Raw genomic sequence first — 22,722 nt, 5'->3', positions numbered from 1 at the left:
GAGACAAGAAGTAGGAGCAGGGGCAAATCACAGGTTTATTGGTTCCCAGCTCCAGGCAGCAGCACTGCTCAGACCACAGGGCTGGGGAGGGGGTGGCACCTGAGCCCCGTCTGAGGAGAACCGCAGGGAGAGGTCCTGGGCCGGGATTCCCGACTCCCGGGTGCCCCATGCCCCAGGGCTGGGCTGCAGCAGGGGGGCAGGTCCTGATGGTGATTTAAAAACTCATATTTAAAAATAACTTTTGTGAAAATTCCACTCAGCAGCCACAGAGACCAGGGCTCGTCCCGGGAGGAGCTCTGGGTGGGCCCCTGGGCTGAGCCCTGTGTCCCTGGTGGGGCGTCAGGACAGCACGTAGACCTCCAGCAGGCTGGAGACGGCGTGCATACGGTAGAAGATGCCGAACGGCAGGCAGATGTTGACGATGGCGGCCCAGAGGGAGTAGCCGTAGAAGTCCACCTCCAGGGTGTTGCTGAAGTGGGGGCGCGCCCCAAAGGCAGGCATGATCCACAGCTGGGAAGAGAGAGGGGTGTGTCAGGGCCCTGCCCATCCTGGCACCCATGGGCTCATTTCCATGGGCTTTGCCAGGCTGCAACAGGAAGGACCCTGGCCTTCCAGCATGGTGGACAGACGGGGTGGGTGTAACTGAACGGGGACCATCAGTTTCTTGGACAGGGCCTGGCAAGGAGCTCAGGAAACTGCTCAGCTGAGCTTGCCCACCCCAAGGCTAGGGCTTCGCTGGTGGTCACATCTCCCACCACGCTCTTAGCAGGGCCTGCTCATGGGGTGAGAGGGAGGGGAAAAGAGGGTTTCAAGAGATGACGTGAGAATTAGGTACAAACGGCTAAATCGGCACTTCTTCCCTGGAGAGATGTGCGTGCAATCAGTGGTGGTGGTGGAATCAGTAAGGCCCAGGGCAGCCAGTTTAGGGTCCTGCCAAATGGCTACCCCTCCCCACGGTGACCCAGCCCTCTGAGAGCTCCCCCCACCCCACCCCCAGCCTCAGGAGAAGGAGCTGGAAGCTGGAATCCTGCCTCATCTTTGACCATGAGCTCCCCTGGTTGAGGTCGGGAGTAAAGAACAAAGGTTTGGAGGCAACCGTCTCCCTTCCCCTAATTAGCTGTGCATCCTGGGGCACCACTCTGCCCCTTTCTGAGCCTCAGCTTCTGTCCTTTACAATGAAGGGGCTGGAGCGGACCCTCTCTGAGATGGTCCAGGCTGGGCCACCTGGAGCAGAAAAAGCCTTCTAGAAGGTGACTCCAGCTGGTGGGGAGGTGGGGGGACAGGGTGGGGCCGGGCAGCAAAGCTGGCCCCAAACATGAGATCTCCAACCCCACTGCTTCTCCTGGAGGGGAGGGCAGAGAATGGGGGTCTCTCTTTAGCAGGGAGGTGGCCGCATCTCTGGGACGGTGACTGCACAGGGCGAGCTGCATGCACAGTGGGGGCTCCTCTGAGAACACTTAGCCAGGACCACCGGTGCATCGTGTGTGGACCACCCTGGGGATGGATCCGCTCTGGGGATATTAAGGGCGATTCTATATTGGGGTCTTTTTCTATGGGAGGGCACAGCTAAGGGCGCTGTGTTTATATTGAGTCAAGCCCTCAGTAGAGGCGTCTTCTCTATCTGGGAAGGACCCACTTTGGTACATGTTTCTATATTAGCACTTTCCCAACTGGAAATTCTGTCTACGCTGGGGCATTTCTATATTGGGCTGTAGCTACAATGGGAGTGCTTCTGGATTGGGGTGCCCCTTTACTGAGAGTGTATCTGCATGGGGGTGTTTCCATACAGGGCATATCTATAATAAACGGGCTGAAGTCGGATGCCAGATGGCAGAGCTGCTCTGGTGAGGGGCTTTGCCGGATCACGGGGAAGGGGCGTGCAGACACCCCCTCCCCGGCCAGCCCGCTGTGCCCTCTGCTCGCAGACTGCTCACACTTACGCTGCTCCCTGCTACTTCCTGAGGCTGCTCCACTTATTCTGAGAAGCAGGCAGGTCACAAGTCCCGGGGAGCAGTCACACCTCCGACCTGGGGGTGTGGGCCCCCGCCCTCCACACCAGCTCTCCCAGCTCCGTCTCCCCTCTGCCCAGCCCCCCACAACAGCAGTCCCTGGGACCCCTCCATTTCCAACCGCTGCCTTGCTGTGAGAACACTGGGATGCCATTCTCCCTGTGTGCCCTGAGATGCTTTTTGCCCAAGGGCAGCACCTTGCCCTGTCCAAACTTGGTCCTTTCCTAGAGTGCTGTAAAATTCTCAAGTGGGCTGGGGGCGAGCCAGAGAAGGTTAAGTGAATGAACCCAAAAAAGCACCCTTCCTCGCCCTTCCTCCCCCCAGCGCCCCACCCCACCACTCACAATGACATTGCAGAGCAGGAGGAAAAGAGAAATGTCCTTCAGGCACCGGCGTCTCCAGTGGCCTCTGGGGGCCAAGATGACAGCCACTGCTTCCTGAGGGTCTGCAGGGCTGGGGCCGTCCAGCCTGGGGGTGGGCGGGCAGGCGGGCAAGGTGTGGAGGGCGTCCAGGTTGGCAAAGGTGAGACCGTGGCAGGGCTCCTTGGGGGCTGCGTCGTAAGGCTCGGCCCCGGGAGGCCCCCGGTGGAGGCTCTCGATGATGAAGACATTCTGGAAGGTGTGCTGGGCAATCATGAGCAGGGCGTGGGCCAGGTTGAGGCCCCCCAGCAAGTCCCTGGGCAGGCCCACCACCACAGCCACGATGGAGTAGTAGGAGATGGCGTACTGGCCCAGGGCCGCACCCATCAGCAGGGCCACGTCCAGGGTGCGCGTGGGGTTCTTGTGGTGGTCCATGGCCCGGCGGTCGAAGCGGTAGATGACTGAGCCACTCAGGCTGACCAAGGTCATGAGCCCCAGACAGATGATGTTGAAGCTGTAGTAGATGACCAGGGCCTGCCGCTTGCGGGCCCCCTCCCCGCTCACCTGAACCTCGTAGATGATGAAGACGGCCAGACCCACCACAAAGAGGATCAGACCCAGGATGGGACCGGCAAAGAAGGTCTCCCGGAAGAGGCTGACCCGGGTCAGGGAGTGGCCGTGGCCGTGGCCGTGGCCATGGGTGGAGGGCAGCAGCCGGCCCACGTTCTTCCACATGACGTAGAGCATGGTGGACGCGAAGAGGCTGTACTCGATGTTGAAGGGATACAGGTAGAAGTAGCCTTGCTGGAAGATCTGGCAGAGGGCCGTGTTGCAGGAGCAGAAGCCTCCTCCATCCTGGCTGCCCGCACGCTCTGCTGCAGAGAGAGGGACACTCTAGGGCTGAACTGCCCTCTCGTCTTCCTGGAGATGCCCCATCTCAAGAGTTGCACCCGTACATTGTCACCCTCCCCAGGGTAGGGTCCCCATCCGCCACGTTCACCACTGGACATTCATTCACTCTGTAAATATTTACTGAGCACCTACTGTGTGCCAAAACTGTGGGAAACGCCCTGCAGGAAAACATGCTCGCTGCCTGCCCACCAGCAACCACCCCCAGCTCCCTGAGATGGATGAGGTTCTGGTCCTATTTGAAGGTGGCCCTCTTGGGAACCCCTAAAGCTCAAGTTTCCTTGCAGTTCTCCCCAGGATCTGTCAGCCCGGAAAGTGAGCTGCTGTGAGCAGGTCTTGACCGTGACCTCTTGTCACTTCGGTTTGTACCCCGCCGATAGGAATCTTATCTCGCATCCAGACACTGCCTTATGGGATACCTGGGCCCTGACAAACATCTCTTCTGCTCTCCAGAACCCTCCCAGCTGGTTCTGCAGATGAAGATACTGCGGCTCCACTTGTAAGGGCCGAGCTCAAGCAGATGAGTTGACTTCCAACTGCCCGGCAGTTTCTCCCCAGCATGCCACTCCCCATCCCCATGGCCCCACCGTGTCCAATTCCACTATCCTAGGAAACCTCCATCTCCCCTGCTGGCCTGGGTCCCCCTGAGGGGGGTGCCTGTGCTTCCAGTTCTTGGACCTTCCCACTCCGGGAGTGGGGGAGGGATATATGCCTTCAGGCGCAGTCCAGATGAACTTGGCCGTCTAATCTGGTCCCGGCTAAGTGAGGAGCCCTCGGAGAAGTCCAGAGAGCCAGGACCAGAGGGGCTGTGGGCTCTGTTTGTCCTCAGTATAGCATATTGGCTGAAGCAAAGATGGATTTGAACACGGGTTCTCCAATTTTGAGCTCTGGGACCTTGGGCAAACTACTTGACCTCTCTATGCCTCAGTTTCTTCATCCATAAAATGGGGACATGAATAGTATCCATCTGATAGGAAAGTTGGGAGGGTTAAGAGTGTGGGTATATGACTGTCAGCCCTGGATACCAAATTCATGCACTGTCATGACACTTTGGTTACTATTATTCCTCACTTCTCCTCCTCCCCAGACTCTCCCCATCTTCAAACCACTCTGCCTCCCATCTCCTTTCCCCAGCTTAACCTATCTCCCTGTAGGCTGAGCCCTTTCTCTGGTGGGATGGCGCTAGGGGGGCCAAGCCTGCACCTTTAAGGACGATGCCCCCAGTGCCCCATCTCCTGGGTGACCCACATCCATACTTCCTCCGAGGTAGGGTCTGGGGGAGGAGGAGGCTCCTGGGGAGGTGGAGGCACAGGAGAGCGACGCTACAGACCCAGGGAGCAGCAGCCCGTGGCCTGGCAGCCGTCGGGCAGGGCTCGTCCACAGTGGGAACTCACGGTCGAGGGCGAGGCGGGAGTGGCTGGTGTTGCTGTGCAAACTGCTGTAGGAGTGGGCCTGGTGCACGGATTCATCCACCACGGCTGCCATCCAGATGGCCAGGTGGGTGGTGAGTGTGAACATGAGACCACACCTGTTTGGGGAGCGAGAGCAAAGAGGCCAGTGAGAGCCTTTGGCTCACTGTGGGTCTCTGGCGAGCTGGAGCCGGGAGCTATACTGGGAGATGGGAGATGGGTTTGAGGGGCCAGAAGCAGCGAAGCCCTTGCTGCGAACAGGGCAGCCGAGTTTGGAAGGACAGAAGGGACACTCCGCCTGGCGAGGATCTGCACAGGAGAGGGCCAGGGGATTCCAGGGCCTTGGGCCTACCCAGCCCGCTACACAACCCAACCTGCCAGGCACACTTCCCTTTCACAACGTCTCCTGCCCCATCCTCATCCTTTGTCCCCTTGCAAGGTCTTGCTCTTGTTTGGTTGTCAATGAACCCTTGCTATGGTACTGGATGATGTGCGGTCATCTGTGTTTTCATTTTACGTGAGTGCTCTTCATGCTCATGCACACGGCACCGGGGGGTAGGAGTCAGGGGGCCTCGGCTGGGACCCCACCCAGGGGGCAGAAAGGGGACCCATGCCCTAGGTTGGAACGTCCTCTTCTCCTCTGCAAGGTGGGCACTCTTGCCACTGGCACTGAGCTGTGGCACAGGAACTCACCGGGTCAGATCGAGGTGAGCGTGGATGCAATCTTTAGCAGAGACCCAGAGGAAGTAAGTCTGTGGAGAGAGAGCGGAGAGGATCATTTGTTCTGTAGACGGACTTAACTCATTTCAGGGTTCATGTCCATGCTCAAACTTGGGTTCTCTCCACCCTAAGAGCCCTGGGAATAAGTTATCAGGCTTTGTTTCAGTTTCTGAAATGAGATGGGGAATATTCTCTTTATCCTACGAAACAGTTTGTATAAAATAGTGGTAGTCTGTTCTTTAAAGAGTTGCCAAATGTCACCTGTAAAACTCTGGTCTTGGTGGACTGCGTGTGTGAGTTTGTGTGTCTGTTCTGTGGGAGACAGAGTCCAACAGAGTTTTGACTACGAGTTATCTCTCTCCAGGAGCAAGGCCAGCCTCAGGCCAGGTCTTGCCTAAAGTAGAAAGAGCTTCTCTGGTGACTTCTCATCTCCCTTTCACAATGTCTCCTGCCCCCATCTTCATGCTTTGTCCCCTTGCAAGGTCTTGCTCTTGTTTGGTTGTCAATGAACCCTTGCTATGGTACTGGATGATGTGCGGTCATCTGTGTTTTCATTTTACATGAGTGCTCTTCAAACTTCTAAAATGTCAACGATGGAAACTAGATAAATGCTTGAGTCATAAATGTGCTGGATAGTGGAAACGTGGGCAGCAGGGGGAGGTTTCGGGGAGGCCCACACATGTGGTCATCCCCGTCATGGCACGGGCTGTGGTCTGTTCCGGTCACATCTTGATCTGAAGATCCTAAAGTGTTGTTTATGCAAGAAATAAAGATCTATATCTGTATCTATATAGATATATATATTTGGAATTATTTGAAAAAATCCCAGTTACAGGAGACCCTCCTCCGCAAACGAGTACACAACCCAGGGACCAGGACAGAGGCCAAACAGCCCTGCCCCATGGCGGGAGCAGGACCCCAGGCTGAAAGCAATGCCCTCTCCGGGCACCCGAGGTGGACGGTCCAGGTTCTAGCAGGCAGAGGCGCTGCCATAACTCACACCTGCTAGGTGTTAGCTATCTAACACTGCAGAGGTCAAATAAAATTGCAGGGCCCCTAAGGAGGAGCTTATATTTGGATATTACCTCATTACCAAAGGCTTCCAGATTTATGGGCTCATCTGACCCTCACCACCGCCCTCTGCTCGCTTCTCCTAATTGCTTAGGGTTGAAGGAAAAGAGGAACTCAGGTCTCCTGACCCCTGGCCGAGTGCTGGCTCCCCTCCACGCCATTCAAGGATGCTCGTCCCACTCACCTGGATGATGACAAACACGGCCTGGATAAGGGGGTACAGGATCTTGATGGCTGACTGGCACTCGAAGAAACTGGAGTAGTAGCCGGTCTTGAAGACATCCATGACCAGCGTGCAGATACCAAACAGCACCAGCCCACCTGGGGACCAGTCGGGGAGCAGAGAGGCAGGAGGGAAGGCTTACAGGCAGAGCCGGCCCTTCTTGGGGGCTCTGAGGATGGGAGGTGAGATGGGTGGGTGGATGGGTGAGTGGTGGGATGGTTGGGTGGGGGGATTCAGTAGATGGAAGAAGTGATGGACGAGGTCCTGGGAGCCCCCACCGCTCTGTTTTGGGGCTACGTGGAGACAGTGGAGGGTCCTGCTTGGCCTCCTTCAGCTTCTCTGGCTTCTCTGGACCCAAGGCTCTCCCATGACCACCCCTCTCCGTCTTTAGACAGGGCAAAGACGGCCCCTTCCATTCCACTATTCGTTCCTCCTCCAGGACCCTCTCCTTCTTCTCCTCCCCTAACTGCAGGCCGCCTCGCGCCCCAGCCACATCAAGCCCTGCCTAGAAACCAAGAAACCTCTCAGGTCTCCGGCCTGGCCCACCCCCCTCCGCCCCACCTCCCCCGGCACCTCGCAGCCAGATGGGGCCTGCGTGCGCGTCCCGGTAGGGGACGGCGTCGGGGCAGCGCGCGGTGCGGAGGAGGTAGAAGAGCGTCCAGAGCGCGGCCAGCAGCATCATGGTGGTGAGCAGCGCGAACACGTCGGTGTCGTACACGGCCACCTTGTTGAAGGCGCCGCCGCTGATGAGCGTGCAGGCGAGGAGCAGCACGTTCACGGCCAGCAGCACCGACAGCAGCCGGCCGCCCTTCTTCCACACTTCACGCGGCCCCGGCCGCGGCGCCGGCGGGCTCTCCTTCGGGCCCGAGGCCAGCTCCTCGGACATGGCGGAGTGGACTGCGGGATGCTGGAGGGTTCACTGTGGGGGAGAAGCGGGCAAGACCCCAGGTGAACCCTGAGGGCTCTTCTTCCCCCATCATATCCCTAGAGATGGGAACCGGGGAGTTCCTAACCCGAGGGTGGGGGCTGAGGGTCATGGGGATTGGAGGAGCGCTGGGGAAGCCGAAGAAAAACGCTGGAGCCTGCCCCCTCGACGGAAGGAAAAGGGCAGCCGCAGCACGGAGCCCCGTCGAGAGTCCCTGTCGTTTGCAAAGTCCCCACCCGCAAAGTCCGACGGCCTCTGGCCCGGGGCACCCACCTGGCCTGGCCGGGAGCCCGAGCTGAGCTGGGGGCCGGGGGGAGGCGAGCGTCTCCTCTCTCCCACGCCGGGCTGGACGGGCGCTTTATAACGGGGAAGGCAGGGTGATTTACAGCCGCGGGTGGGCTGACAGCTCTGCTCCATAAACCTCTCAGTCCCGCTCACATGACCCATCTTCTCCCTGAGCTGAATTTAGGGAAGAACGCGCCGGAGCCAGATAAGGCGAGATTTTATATTCATCCGGGAAGAGGTGCCCTCTCCCCCGCCATCACCCCGGCACGGCCCGGCTCCGGCGCAGCCCCGCACTGCGGCACCCAGAAGGCACCCCGCCCCCGGCGCCCCGCGATCCCGGCCCCCCAGAGCCGCGATGGCTGGTGCCCTAAAAACGCCCCAAGGACCCGCAGGCACCCGGGCGCCCGCCCAGCCCCGGTGCGCCCTATACCTCTGTGCTGCCCCGAGATCCGGGCCCCAGCCCCCTTTTCCCCGACGGCTCTCGCAGTGATCGAAGTTCCTGCGTCTATCCCTCCCCGCTACCCCTGCTCCGCTAGAGGCTGCGAAGTCCGGGGCTTCCGTGCGCGCTTCCCACGCGGCTCGCGCAGCCCGCGCCCAGCCCTCTGGCGCTCCCTGCTGGGCGGCGGCTCGCAGACCCGCGCGGGGGAGTGGCGGCCGGATCGCCGCGTCCTGCTCGCCGACGGCCTTGTCCTCTTAGGCCCACTGTCCTGGTGTTCAGGACTGCCCTTCCACGCCGCCCTCGGGCATCCCTGCCCAGCCCTTGGCCCGTTCCTTGGGCAGGGGTGGAGAAGTCCGGAGCCGCAGTGCCCGGGCTCTAGTGAAGACGGATCCCAGACTGTCCCCAGGGGGAGCTGGGGTGGGCACTTTCGGAGAAAGGCCAGGGCCCCGCGCGGGTCACCCCTGAGCGGCAGAAGCAGGGTGTTTAGGACCCAGGAGAAGCCCCGGGGGCGGTTCCCCCTGGGCCGCGAGAGATCCTCCCCCGACACCCTCCCTCTCCATCAGCCCGGGCGCGCGGCTCAGATGTCCGGGTAGCCGCGGCTCTGGCGCTCCTCACCCTCCGTCTGCCGCAGCGGGGGCTGGCGGCTCCGGCCCCTGCTAGGCCCCCTTCACCAACCCCATGCCTCATCCCTAGCCCCGCCGCCCTCCCCCGCGGGGGGCACTTCCCCGTGCCTCCTGCCCGCCCCGTCCAAGTCGGCCGCCATGAACGACCAGTACCACCGGGCGGCCCGGGACGGCTACCTGGAGCTCCTCAAGGAGGCCACCCGGAAGGAGCTGAACGCCCCAGACGAGGATGGCATGACCCCTACCCTCTGGGCTGCCTACCACGGCCACCTGGAGTCGCTGCGCCTCATTGTAAGCCGAGGGTGAGTACCTCCCCCTTTCCCCCATGCCGCGTGGGGAGGGTGAGAAGGGCCCCCCCGGACATCTCCTCCTTCCTGGGAGCCCCTCTCCACTGCTTCATGGATGGACCCTAACGCAGGACCCTAAAGCAGGACCTGGGGCCAGGCAGTCTTGGGAGAGAAGGGGAGAGAAGCTGAGGTGGGGACACTTGGATGGGGCACTAGGAGGAGAGGGACTGGACCTGGGGGGGGCACCATTATTGTGGGCGAGGCTGCAGAGGCAGGGGAAAGTTGGAGAGGACTCTGAGCAGGTGCTACCTGGAAGAGGGGCATGGTGAGAACCTGGGAGAAGGCGGAGAAGCCTCGGGGGGCCAAAGTGGGGGCTAGGAAAGGAGGGGGTCTTTCCTGCCCCTTTACCCCCAGTCTCAGATCCAAAGGGCTCTCCCAGCCAGCGCCCACATCTCCCCGCAGACTGGGCCTCACACAGCTCTCTCACTCACCCTGCTCCCTGGGATTTATGGACACTGTCCCCGGCACCAAATGCCACCGACTCAGCCACCCCATTAACTCCTGCCATGCCCCTCCCCCCTGCAGGTCACAGCTGAGCATGGGGAGGCTGTGAGGTGGCTGCCCTGAAGGGACCTCCCTCCTCACCCTCCTCGGGGGGTCAAGGCCCAGGAAGGGGTTCAGAGGTAGCAGCTGAGGAATGCAGGGTTCACAGCCACTGAAGTGGGACCCCCTGGACTAAATCGCACGGTGAACAACTCCCCCACCCCCAGCGGTTTTAGAAGAAATCAGTTGGAGCTGAACACCAAGGGCGGCCTGGAAAGGGAAAAGGAGGAGGAGTGTCCCAGGGGGGTTCACCTGCACTGGCCCTGGGGGATCTTGGTGGAGGGGCAGGGGCCGAGCTGGCCCTGGTGGCTGGCACTGGCTCATGGCCTGGGCACATGGTGGGTGGTGGAACGTGTGGTTGCTCCTAGGGTCCTGCCCAGCAGAATGTGGGAGCAGCTCCTCTGCACCTCAGAAAGGCACACAGTGACCCCTAGTCCCCGGTCCCCCTCAGGGAGACCCATGGGAGGGAGGAAGAGGGCTTCCCTTTTGGTACGTTAAGCACCCCAATCTTACAGAGGATGAGGATTGGCATTTGATGGGGTGTGAGCCAGATGCCTGCAGCCCCTCCCCACACCATCCTGCAGGACTTGGAGCCCTGGTGGGAAGCCAAGGGGAGGTGGGGTGTCGGGGAGCTGCTGAGACAAGGGAGTGATTCTTCCCCTGGCCCTGGGGGTGGTGGTGGTGGCCCTGTGGCCTCATTACTGTGGGGCAGGGGCACTGAGCTAGGTCACCAAGGGAGGCTCTGCAGGAGACCCAGCTCCCTGGTTCCCAAGGGGTCACAGTCTGGTGCCGAGGGGGTTGGAGGGAGCTGGATGGGGACCCCAGGACAAGTCCACTCCAGCCAGTCTCAACAGAGCTCCCACCAATGGGGCAGCTCTGGGAGGCGAAGGCAGCCTGGGCCTAACCAGCGGGCTTCCCGCCTCCTTCCTTCCTGTCCTGGCTGCCCCCACACTCCCCTCCCGGGCCAGGCCAAGACCCGACACCTGCGCTCACACGCGGGCTTGCCAGGCCTGGCCCTGCTCCCTGCAGACATGGCTGTGCCCGCCGACACGCACGCACACACCCTTGTACTCTGCCGCGGAGCTCAGGCCCAGGGCACCCCACCCTGTCTCACCCTCGCGAGCACACACACAGCCACACTCACCCCCACGCCTGCCTGGGGACCCAGACTCGGCCCTGGCCCACCACCTCTCGGGGCCAGCTCCCCGCCGGGTCCCATGAATAATTCACTCCTTTCTCTCTGGGCATCAAATATTTATCCTCTGAGATTCCCAGCCCTCATTATCTTGGGGAAGGCCCCGCCCTGGCCCCGCCTTCCCATAGCCCCACCCCCTGGGTCCCTGGGGCGGGGTTTCTCCCGCAGGCTCAGCCCGGGTGGGTCCGGTGGCGCAGGTTAGCGTGTTCCCGCGAGTGAGAGGAGAGGTCTCGGGCCCACGGCCCTTTGGGACCTGGGGTGGCCGTGGGGAAGGAAGCCTGGCAAGCCTGGGAGCCCCGGCGGGCCGCCCGCCCCTCAACTCGCCTCACCCCGTCCCACGTGTCTTCCATTCCAGGGGTGACCCGGACAAGTGCGACATCTGGGGCAACACGCCCTTGCACCTGGCAGCCTCCAATGGCCACCTGCACTGCCTGTCCTTCCTGGTGTCCTTCGGAGCCAACATCTGGTGCCTGGACAACGACTACCACACGCCGCTGGACATGGCGGCCAGGAAGGGCCACATGGAGTGCGTGCGCTGCCTGGACTCTGTGGCCGCCAAGCAGAGCAGCCTCAACCCCCGGCTGGTGGCCAAGCTGAAGGACAAGGCCTTCCGCGAGGCGGAGCGGCGCGTGCGCGAGTGCGCCAAGCTGCAGCGCAAGCACCACCAGCGCATGGAGCGGCGCTACCGGCGCGAGCTGGCCGAGCGCTCCGACACGCTCAGCTTCTCCAGCCTCACGTCCAGCACCCTGAGCCGCCGGCTGCAGCACCTGGCGCTGGGCAGCCACCTGCCCTACTCGCAGGCCACGCTGCACGGCACCGCCAGGGGCAAGACCAAGATCCAGCGGAAGCTGGAGCGGCGCAAGCAGGGCGGCGAGGGCACCTTCAAGGTCTCCGAGGACGGCCGCAAGAGCGTGCGCTCGCTCTCGGGGCTGCAGCTGGGCAGCGACGTGATGTTCGTGCGCCAGGGCACCTACGCCAACCCCAAGGAGTGGGGCCGCTCCCCGCTCCGGGACATGTTCGTCTCGGACGATGACAGCATCTCCCGTGCCACGCTGGCAGCCGAGCCAGCCCACTCGGAGGTCAGCACCGACTCGGGCCATGACTCTCTGTTTACGCGCCCCGGCCTGGGCACCATGGTGTTCCGCAGGAACTACTTGAGCAGCGGGCTGCACGGACTGGGCCGCGAGGACCGGGGACCCGAGGGAGCGGGCCCGCTGCAGGGTCGGCTGCAGAGCTTCCCTAGCCTGGACGACGACAGCCTGGGCAGTGCCAACAGCCTGCAGGACCGCAGCTGCGGGGAGGAGCTGCCCTGGGACGAGCTGGACTTGGGCCTGGATGAGGACCTGGAGCCGGAGACGAGCCCGCTGGACACCTTCCTGGCCTCGCTGCACATGGAGGAAGTGGCCACCCTCTTGCGGCAGGAGAAGATCGACCTAGAGGCGCTGATGCTGTGCTCCGACCTCGACCTCCGCGGCATCAGCATCCCCCTGGGGCCGCGCAAGAAGATCCTGGGGGCTGTGCGGAGGCGGCGGCAGGCGCTGGAGCGCCCGCCAGCCATGGAGGACACGGAGCTGTGAGTCCTTGCGGCTGGGGCTGGGGAGGGCCAGGAGGTTGGAGGGCCCTGGGCGGAGCATCTGCTTTTTCAGGGGTAAGGGGGGTAGGATACCATATTTCATAAAATCTAAGTCACCATCAATTGCAAGGCACCCCACTGTTTTCTTTACCACCGAATCAGAAAAATAATCTGCCAATTTAATTATGACAGGAGGCTTTCTTATCACAGCTAATGTAAAAGGCACCTCGATTTTGGAGATATGGAAACATGGCAAAATGGGTGTCTTAGCCTGGAGGAGCCACAGGACTGGCCTCCAGGATGCTCTGAGCCCCATCTCCCAGGTAGGGGGCTAGGCCCTTGCACGTCTCACTTAATCCTCCCCAACTTAATCCTCCCGTGGGAGGCAGACTTTCATGGGTGAGGAAGTGGAGGCTCAGAGGATGAGAGTAACCCGCCCCAAGAAGCCGGGACAGATCTCTGGTCTGAGTGGCTCTAGGGCTTGAGGAAAGGTGCTTCCTGGGGCTGTGGGCTGTGGCTGCCGGGAGGAGCTCCCAAAGGCTCAGGCCAATGTGGCAGATATTTTACCTGTTAGTCCCTGAATCCTGCAGTCAGGGATGTGCACAGCTTCTCCCAGTGGGGCCATTGGGGGCCTCGGAGGGCAGATACCATTTTGAAAGGGCCATCAGAGGGAGCCCACGGCCGTCTGACCTCTTCCTCACGGCATCCCACAAAGCCCAGCAGATGTTGCCACCCATTTTGGTAGATCTGCGGCCCTGCCCTGGATGCTGGGGCAGGGGTGGGTGTGGGGAGGCGGTCTGGTTTAGGGTCCGGAGAATGGGGAGGGCGCCCGCAGGCTGGCCAGGCGGCCCAGAGAGCGCAAGGCTAAGTCGTCAAGGTGTCCGGTCCTGGTCTAGCGGGTGCCCTCACCCGAGGCCTCTGTTTCTGTCGTCTCTTTTCCACAGGTAACCGGGAGCTCCTCTCCCCAGACCAAAGCAAATTGCCAGTTGCCACAACCCAAGGTGGGCTGCAAGGTCCTCACAGTCGCCAGCCCTGCAGCCCTGAGGGTCCCCTCCCCTGAGTGAAGACCCCCTGGGCGAAGACTGCCTGCGCCATCTCCCCCCAAAGCCTGACCACGCCTTGAAGCAGAGGGCGGGGCCTGGGGCCGTCGGAGGGCTCTGAGAGCTCCGAGCCGCCCCCATCTGAGCAGCCAAAAGGGACAAGTGGATCGTAGTCCCCAGGGACTAGACGACGGGGGTCAGAGCCAGCTGGGAGTGGGGTAGGTCACTGTCTGTCTCAGGCGCCAATGTCCCACCCCCCCACCTCATTGGAGGGTCCTGCTCTCTTCTGAGCTCAAGCTGGAGACTTGCTTCCTTCCTACACTTGTATGATGGAAAGAGCTCGGGGTACCTTCCCCCCCGGCCCCTCCCCACACATATACACCCCAGAGGGGACTGTCCCAGGCCAGCCTCTTCAGCCAAATGCCCTGACTTGCAGTCCCCACCCTGTCCCCGAGCCTGGCCAGCCCCCTTCTTCCTTACCCACTGGCCTTGGCTGGGGAGCTGAAGTGCCAGGCTGTCCCCCTCCCAGCCCCATTCCTGGGTACCAGGTCAGAGGGGCAAGGTGCTAGAGCAGCAGGCTGTAGTATTGGGTCCCCGAGCCTGGCAGCTTGCTCTGGGCTAGAGAATGGCACCTGCCAGCTGCCTTGGGTCACCTGGCCTGGGACAGGCACTGAGGCAGGGCGTAGCTGGATGTCAGCCTCATGTGGGTGAGTCCTGCCACGTGGATGTTGGAGGGGCCTGGGGGTGTGGGTAAACTAAGCTGCTGGCTGTCCCTGGGTCCCAGGACCATGTGGGTGGTAGGCAAGCCAGAGCTCACCGTGTGTCCCTGCTCTGTGATGGTGGTGAGTCTGGGGTGACAGACGTGTGCCCTCAGAGCTCTCCAGACAGACCACGCCAAGGTCATTGATGTGGGAGAAGCACTCAGGAACTCACACACGTGTGTGTGCACATACGTACGCCCTGCAGTCATGGCCCCCCTTTGGCAGCAATCCCCAATTCCTGTCTATCTACAGTTCCCATTGGGCAGCCCCCAGCCCCTCCCAGGTCCCCATGGGGGCAGAGGAAAGAGAACCCCCAAAGAACACTGCAGGCTTCCCCTGGTCTGTCTGTGAAGGGGGCCTCTGGGAGGGGTCCATCGGGTGTGGGGGCCTTGCCCCCCCATTCACACACACCCGGAGCCGGGGTGGGGGGAGGAGGTGGTCCCCGCTCCCCACTGCGGGGTTCTGAGGGCTTGGCTGCCTGCCACTGAGACCCTGAGCCCACCCCAGCCCTTCCTCCTATTCTCTGGGCCTAGGGCCACCCAAGTGCCGACTTGTCTTCCTGGGAGCCCCAGGTACTGCCCTTTCTCTCTTGCACCCCATTCATTTACTGCATCGGCCCCTCATGCTGGGGGGTGGGGGTTGGGGCTCTGCAGGGCCTTCCACAGTGACCTCCCTCAACCTCATTATAACTTTTGTAGAGAATGTTCTAGCTCGTTGTCTTGCCTGCGTCTTGTGCTTTAATCCTTTGCAGGTGGGAGAGAGGCAGGGTAAAGAGAGCGAGAGGGTGGGGGTGGGAAAGAGTCTTCTCTGTGCATGTGGGCACTTGGCCCTGTTCCTTGGAGGGGGGCCCTGATATCCTGGGAGGGGGGTCCTGCAGCTTGGGATGGACGCTGGACACGACCCCCCCCAGACACACAGCACGACCCCTCCCCCGCCCCCGTGCATCTCTGAAGGACCGTCCCACCTCCCTGAAGTAGGAGTTGATAGAGAGGCAGGGCTGAGGGATGGGACCAGGAGAGTCCCTGGCAGTCAAGCAAGGAGGAAGACCCAGGCTCCAGCCCTGTTCTCAGGGCCTGCAGCTGCCGAGGGCAGGTCACACTCTCTCCCTTCCCACCTGAAGGCCTGGGCCACGGTACCCCTGGAGGCTGTGGCCCCCTCATCCAGGCCCTGGGTCCGTGAGCCCTGATCTCAAGGCCCCAGCCTGCCTCAGCAGCCTCCAGTGGGGTCTCCATTTTCCTCACTAGTACCCTAAACCCAGAAACTTTTGGGGCAGCATGACTCAGAAAGCCCCTCTCTCCCAGAGGGAAGGCTCCTCCCTAGGCTAATGGACGATGGACTCGGTTTTCTCCGTCAAGTTTGGGAAGGGGCCCCAGAGACACTTTGTTTCGATCAAAAGGATGTTGGGCCAATGTTTCTGCCATGGAGAGTTCAAGACAGCCAGCCCCCTGCCTCAGCGTCAGTCAGGAAAGTTTGATGTTGGCACAGAAAGGTTGCCTGGCAACCATCTAGGTGTTCTTGGCCACCTCCCTCCATTTCACAGATGGAAAAATCGAGGCCCACGGCGGGGCCAAGCAGGATCACACCTAAAACACAGGCTCCCGGCTGCTCCCACCACGCTTTCCTTACCGCCAGCCGGCCAGGGGCTGCCAAGAAGACACGTGATTCTGCCCTTAGCTGCTCCTCGGGTGCGTCTGCCCCGCGACCTCTGCTGGCCACCCTGGTCCCTGCACCTACCTCACGAAAGACCCACTGGTCCCCGCGCCGGTCCAGGGACGGACATGGGGGAAAGGACTCGCAGTGACGGCAGGACAGCGGACTGGAGCTGCAGCTAGAGGCTGAGACCAGCCACGGACAACGGGGTTGGGGGTCTCCGACGTAGCCTGAAGGTGGGAGCCTGGGGCGCCAGAAGCAACGGGTGTGACTCCAGGAAGCCTGAGGGGACAGTGAGCCCAAGCAAAGGGAAGAAGAATTTTACACGATAAAGCTCGTCCTTGACTAACTCCATTAAAGACTGAGATTGAGGTAAGGGAAGTTCTAAAAGTTGAGAATAATCATTAGTTCTTAAACTTAGGGGTATTAGCATCTGATCGTAATATGGACACTTCCCCTGGAAAAATGCACAAAGGGGGCACACACAGTCATATACAATTTTGCTCATAATTCCAGGAAGCTCATGGGGCTAAGAAGCTTTGGTCAGACATCTGGGTAGTTAATGCATCATGAATGGGATCACCAAGCTGGTGGGGACAGGGGCAGCCAGAAGGGCCTCCATGGTACATGGCCCAACCCTGTCATGCTACAGATGAGGAAACAGGCCTGAAAGGGGAAGGAGGGCCAAGGCCACAGTTGGCAAATGGGCAAAGCAGCACCAGAAGCCAGGCCTCCCGAGGCCTCCCCATGGTGCTGGCTGCCTCCTGTCCCCGTGTGACAGCAGCCTCGGATGGCCCAGCACCCCGTCCCCCTGCAGCGTGTGCCTGCGTCACCATCTCTGTATGGGAGGACGTGGGACCTGGGGGCAGGGGTGCAGCCAGACCGGGACGGCAAAACTGGTTCTGCCCCTTCCCAGCTGTGTGGCCTTGGGTAAGTTACCCAGCGTCTCTGAGTCTGTTTCCTTATGTGTCAGTGGGAATTTTAATAATCATAGTAACCCCATAGGTTATCAGGAGGGTGAAATGATAATGTACGTAAAGCACTCAGTACGCTGCCTGGTATTCAGCACATGATCACAGTTCTAGGAAAGATCACACCACCCCACCCCCCACCAGACGTCACTGGAGGCATCCCCATTGGACCAGCAGGGTGTGTTGACAATGCAGCTAGTGGCCGAGGAAGGGAGCCTGGGGTCAGCTTGCCCTGCCAAGGCCCAGTGGGAGGAAGCTGGGAGGCCAGAGCTGGTCCCGGGGTCCCCAGGGAGCTGGGCATCTTTTCTGGAGGAGAGTCGCAGGCCCACTGTCCTTTGAGTCCCCATCACACCCCTCTCTGAATTTGAGAGTTTATGGAAGGATTTCCCCTACTGCGAGCTAGGCAGGTGAGGAGTTTTTTTTTTTGCCCTACCCCACAGATGTAGAAATGGAGTGTCAGGGAGGTGATGTGACATTACTGAGATCCCACAACCAGGAAGGAAGACTCAGGCTTTCAGCCTCCCAGACTGGACCCCTTTGGGCACCCCTGCCCCAGGGGTGAGGCTTCAAGTGTTTACTGTCAATTACTGAGCGCTAACAAACTGGCAGACATGTTTTTAGACCCTTCATATACACTTAATCCTCACAATAAAGCCACAACCCTATAAAGTAATACTACAGGTGCACCATTAGCCCCATTTTACAGGCGGGAAAATGGAGGTTCTGAGCAGTGAAAGTGCTCAAGGTCACACAACCATTAGGTGGACAGACCAGCCCTCAAAGCCAGATTTTGCTGCTCTGGAAACCCCCGCCTGCCTGACCACAGTGCTGGACTGCTCCCCACGTGCCTGTCCCCTTGGCTGGGCATTGTCTTCGACCTTGGGTCCCCTTGACCTGGAGAAGCCTGGGTCCTGGGCAGGTGCCAGGGTCAGTCTGAGGTGGGGAGGGGGCATGCTGGCAGCCTCAGCAGCACAGACACATATGTGGCACAACCCACAGTACCTGCCTGCCCTGGGGGACTGGGCTGGGAGAGGACAGGATGGGTCTTGGGTCACTGGGTGGGAAAAGGGGGTGAGATTGGAAGGGTGAAAGCTTTGTGCCTCGAGCCTGCTGAGGTGGGGGCTGAGGCCCGCAGAAGCATTTCATCTCACCCAGAGGGCTCGCCTTTTCCCTGCCCCCCTCTCCGTCTTCTACTCTCTCCCTCTGGGAGATGGCGAGGGGCTGGGGGCAGCAGCGACTACTGGTCGCGTCCCTCCCCTGACCCCACCCCCCCATCCATCCCTCACAGCATCATCTCTTGCAGGCTACAGCAGTCGTCTTGAGGTGGCCAGGGCAGGAAGGCACTATTTATTAGTCCCATTTTACAGATGCAGCAGCTGAGGCTCGGGGGGTCAAATGAGCTGCTGGGAAGTGGCGACGCCAGAATCCGAGTCTGGTCCATTCTCACTGTTGCCTTCTCAGCATGGGTATATAGCACCTTCCGCCTGCCAGGCACAGCAAGCCCATGAGAATGGGATCACTGCCCCATTCCACAGACAAGAAAACTGAGGCTAGGTGGCTGCAGTAATTTCTCCAAGCCTCTAAGTGCAGAAGCCTCAGCCTGTGGGATTCTCACCCAGGTCTCAAAACTCTGACTCTTTCCATGGCCGCCCCCAGCCTTCCTCCACCCTGTTTCCTGAGTCACCCCTGCAGGCTCTCCCCTGACACACGGGCCCTGCAGCCTCATCCCCTGAGCCCGGGGCTCCCAGTCCAGGACAGGTGCTCAGCTGGCAGGACCCGGGGAGGTGGGGCAGGGGGCCGGGTGGGACTTGCTGCCTCCCCCTCCTCCATCCTTGTGCACCTCCAGCTCAGCCTCTGTGTCTACCACTGCCGGTGGCGCTTGGATGTGCACCTGAGGGCCCATTTTACAGGTGGGAAAATGGAGGTTCTGAGCAGTGCCCAAGGTCACACAACCATTAGGTGGACAGACCAGGCCTCAAAGCCAGATTTTGCTGCTCTGGAAAACCCTGCCTGCCTGACCACAGTGCTGGACTGCTCCCCACGTGCCTGCTTCTCCAGGTGTGAGAGGTGTGGGCTCAGGGCACCGGGTGAGGACACTGATGAGTATATGTGTGTGGGGGGGATGGGCATAGTGGGGCCCAGAAGAGAGGTGTGTGTGAGCATGAGAGAGTGTGTGTGTGAGAGTGTATATATAGGTGTGTGAGTGTGCGTGAGTGTGTATATGTATAAGTGTGTATATGTTTGTATGTATTGTACTGTGTGTATGCACAAGTATGTATGTGTGTGCAAGTGTTTGTATGTAGTGTATTGAGTGTGTATGAGTGTGTGTGTGTGAGAGCGTGTGAGGAGAAGGCCTCTGTTACGTGGTCTGGAGTCTATTTTAGCCTACCGTCCTGCCCATTGTCTGTTTTTAGGGCTCCCGCTCCTTCGGGCTGGAAGGACAAACCTCCCCTCACCGCCTCCCCCGCCCTGCACCAGGGTTCCCATGAGGCTCCTTCTGGGTGACTGGCTTGCTGGGTCCAGAGCCCTGGGGGTGAGGTGGGGCCGTGGGGAGAGGAAGGTCAACTCAGAGGCACTCTGACATCTGTGGGCACTGAGGGGCCTGGGGGGCCTGTCCCCTGGGCTATGGGGGCCAGTTTGAACAAATAGCCGTGCTGCTTTCAGGGAAGGTGCCTTGTCTTTCCAAGGCTCGGAGTCTCCATCTGTAGATGGGGATGATTATCCAACCCAGTGTAGGCCAGTTGTGCAGATGTGCGTACAGGGCTTGGCTCAGGTCCGGTGGGGAGCAGCCGGGGTGCGGGCGGACAGGAATGTGGGGGTGGGGGAGGGCTCAGGGGCATCCGCAGGAGGCAGATTTGATCCTCTGGGTGGTCCCACACCTCCTTCCCGTGCCCACCACACCTCTGTGTAGCCTGGTCAGTGCCACAGGGCAGAGTGGGCGGGGGCCTCACGCCCCCGGCACCCCTGGCTGCCTCTACACACACACACACACACACACACACACACACACACACACGGGGGAAGTGGAGAGTGTAAACATTTCCAGACTCTTCTCTTGTGGGAAATGGAAACCATGTATTATTATCATTATCAATACCATAGTATCTTAGTATGAAATAATATCAACAATTCCACATAACGATAAAGTTCTAACTACAATAGCACAAAGAATGACAGTAGTGAGAATGATTCTAAAGCCAGCACTTGCCCTATGGCAGCCAGTTGAAACCCACAGAAATGATCTCATTGCTCTCTCCAGAGACCCTCATCTGCCTCCAAATCTCCCCTCAGGAAATGGAGGCTCAGAGAGGTTAAGCTACTTAACTAAGGTCACACAGCAAGGATGGACCCCTGGGTGTGTCCGAGGCCAGAGCCCTGGCTGTAGGCCAGCAAGTGCACAGGAATCGCAGCCCTCACTCCCCTTCCAGCCCTGGCACTGGCCCCACCAGGCCCCCCATAAACCTTCCAGGTCAATCCCCATCCAGAGCCACCCACATGCAGGGGACTGCAGTGCTGACAAGGTGACTCCTGCAACCGCCCCCCCCCCAGGAGGGGGTCTGGGTTTTCAAGGACATACCCTGCTATGTAACTTGGGGAGGCACCCGGGCCCCAGTTTCCTTTCCCCAGCAGAGCCCCCCCCCAGCCTCAGGGCTAGCCCCACTTCTCCTCATGCACCTCTCCCCTGGGCCTGCCTTTCAGACCATCACTAACCTCTCTTTGTCCCTGGGCAGGCAGGATGGAGGCCGTGGTGGGCAGCGGGAGCCAGGGGCAGGGTCCTGGGAGGTGAGGATGATGCTGAGATGCCCCAGTAGATGTGCTCCTCCTTGCTGGACATAGGAAACTTGGTGTGCAGATCCCCACCCTGGGCTGGCCGGGATCTGAGCCGCGGGGCAGGTCACCTGTCCCCCAGCTTGCCCAGCCCCGCCCTGTGAATAATGCCAGTTGCCTCACCGAGCTGGGCCTCCCTGAGCTTTGATGATTTGAGGGACGGCACAAATGGCTGGGAGACTGGGAAAGGTTAAAGACCCAGGAACCCAGGCTTAGGGCATAGAAATGGTTAAATTCCACTGGAAGGTGCCTTCCCAAGCTGCCCTGTGCCATCCCCTCGCCTCCCAGACCCTGCCCGCCAGTCCTCAGGCCCCATCCCTGGCTCTCAGGAGCCCCCTGCAGACCCTGGGGTCAGGGCAGGGCTCCCTCCTACCCCGCCGCAACCACAACAATAATTAACCCCAAGGAACCCCAGCAAATAAAGATCTAAATCACAGAAGGGACTAATCATCACCACCCCAGGGTGGGGAACTCCGAGGGCCTGGGAAGGCCAAGTCCAAGGTCATCTGGACCCCCACCTCCCCAGTCCAGAGGCACCCAATTCTTGGGGCTGGGGAGGAAGGCCCCACCTGCACATTCAGGTGAAGTTGGGGGGAGGCTCACAGGTCTTCTCCAGCATCGAATATATTTTTAAGCCTTTCATCTCCTTCCATTTTCTTGAGCCTGCTTTCTGGATCTTTCCATGCATCCGTCTTTCCATTTACCGATTGATTCAGTAAATGGCTATCGAGCATCTACTGTGCACCGAGCACCACGTGAGGCCTCAGGGAAGTGAAGAACAGTGAGGACATGTCTCTCTGCCAAGCTCACCTTTTTTAGACCCCACCATCTGCCAGTTCCCTAATGGATATTCGGCATTACCTGGGTACAAGGCACTGAGCGGGGCAGATGGGAATGTGAGGGTGTGCTGGGGGACGGGCAGGTAGGAAGCTATAGGGAGGTGCATGCCGAGTCGTCGCCCTCAGGAAGTTGCTAGTGTCAGTGGCCACAGGAGACTGGCTGGCTGGTCACCTGTGCTATTTCCTCTTCCTGGGCAACCAGGAAGGCTGCAGTTCCAAGTCTTCCTGGCTGTTGAGCTGGGGCCACGTGCCTGGGTGCTGGCTAAGGGAATGCAGGTGGAAGTGACAAGAGCTGCTTCCAGATCTGGAGGTAAAAACCACCTTTCCATGTTCTCTCTTCCACTGCCTCCGCCATCATGACTGCCCTGCATTGGAGATGGAGGCGTCACAAGACTAAAAAGGGATAAACACTCACCTGATTGTGGAGAAGAAAAGAATTTATTCATGATCTTGCAAGAACAGGTGCACAACTAAAATGTGGGGGGTTGGCACCTGGAACAATAGACCCAGCACTATTTATTCCTTATGCCTAATTGCAAGTTCCTCCTGTTTCTCCAGTGACTGGATACTCCGGAGGGTTACAGTGTATTCCACAGGCCTAACTAACGGCTTAATTTTGAAACCTGCAGCTGGGGCAAATTGGAAACTTTTGAAAATGTCTCCTAGGAACTTGAAACATTTGAAACAAGGAACATTTGAAACAAGTCTCCACCCCTCTTTCCTTTGTTCTTTTAACTGCAGAGCCAGTCTGAGCTAGTTTGGTAACAACTTATGAAGCTATTTTAGGGACCTCTACCCCAAGTCTCCACTTTGCAAAGATAGTGGGTGGATAAACAGGAGGACCGGCCACCAATTACAGCTTGGCTTCTTGACCTTCTGCCATCCCCCCAAGCTGCCCCCACCCTGTGTGAAAGCTAAACTTAATTTACTTCTCACAACAAGATGGAAGGAGCCTGAATCCCCAAGTCACCACTTGAAAGAGGGGCTGACAACGGACTGTGAT

At 59.8% G+C, this 22,722-nt stretch overlaps 2 protein-coding genes across 4 annotated transcripts; one reads left to right on the top strand and one right to left on the bottom strand.

Moving 5' to 3' along the window:
- Window positions 1-35: 35 nt before the first annotated feature.
- OTOP2 (otopetrin 2) lies at window positions 36-8,463 on the bottom strand. Of its 2 annotated transcripts, none has more exons than XM_037809627.1 (8): window positions 8,341-8,463; window positions 7,899-8,084; window positions 7,274-7,619; window positions 6,662-6,798; window positions 5,380-5,438; window positions 4,672-4,805; window positions 2,354-3,243; window positions 36-510 (listed from the first exon to the last, which is right to left on the bottom strand). In XM_037809627.1, exons 3-8 carry the CDS (start codon window positions 7,584-7,586, stop codon window positions 340-342), a joined length of 1,704 nt encoding a protein of 567 aa, XP_037665555.1. In that variant the 5' UTR covers window positions 7,587-7,619; window positions 7,899-8,084; window positions 8,341-8,463; the 3' UTR covers window positions 36-339. The 2 variants fall into 2 exon arrangements, with proteins under 2 accessions (XP_037665555.1, XP_037665556.1); XM_037809628.1 differs by having other exon boundaries at window positions 2,354-3,240.
- Window positions 8,464-8,913: 450 nt separating this feature from the next.
- Window positions 8,914-15,073, top strand: USH1G (USH1 protein network component sans). 2 transcript variants are annotated; one of them, XM_037809571.1, is made up of 3 exons: window positions 8,914-9,274; window positions 11,413-12,630; window positions 13,575-15,073. In XM_037809571.1, exons 1-3 carry the CDS (start codon window positions 9,111-9,113, stop codon window positions 13,576-13,578), a joined length of 1,386 nt encoding a protein of 461 aa, XP_037665499.1. In that variant the 5' UTR covers window positions 8,914-9,110; the 3' UTR covers window positions 13,579-15,073. The 2 variants fall into 2 exon arrangements, with proteins under 2 accessions (XP_037665499.1, XP_037665500.1); XM_037809572.1 differs by lacking the exon at window positions 13,575-15,073 and having other exon boundaries at window positions 11,413-12,634.
- The last annotated feature ends 7,649 nt before the right edge of the window (window positions 15,074-22,722 follow it).

The sequence above is a fragment of the Choloepus didactylus genome, chromosome 18 (genome assembly GCF_015220235.1).
Source record: "Choloepus didactylus isolate mChoDid1 chromosome 18, mChoDid1.pri, whole genome shotgun sequence".
NCBI classification, from domain to species: domain Eukaryota; kingdom Metazoa; phylum Chordata; class Mammalia; order Pilosa; family Megalonychidae; genus Choloepus; species Choloepus didactylus.
This window is presented reverse-complemented; position numbering and strand designations above follow the sequence as displayed.

Bases quoted from the DNA above. Each gene is read 5' to 3' on its own strand.
- OTOP2 (XM_037809627.1), bottom strand. From the start codon at position 7,586: ATGTCCGAGGAGCTGGCCTCGGGCCCGAAGGAGAGCCCGCCGGCGCCG. The intron at 4,806-5,379 runs GTGAGTTCCTGT...CTCCCCAAACAG, and splicing joins GCTCACCTCGATCTGACCCG to GTGTGGTCTCATGTTCACAC. The intron at 3,244-4,671 runs GTGAGTTCCCAC...CTCTCTCTGCAG, and splicing joins CTCCCGCCTCGCCCTCGACC to CAGAGCGTGCGGGCAGCCAG.
- USH1G (XM_037809571.1), top strand. From the start codon at position 9,111: ATGAACGACCAGTACCACCGGGCGGCCCGGGACGGCTACCTGGAGCTC. The intron at 9,275-11,412 runs GTGAGTACCTCC...CTTCCATTCCAG, and splicing joins CGCCTCATTGTAAGCCGAGG to GGGTGACCCGGACAAGTGCG.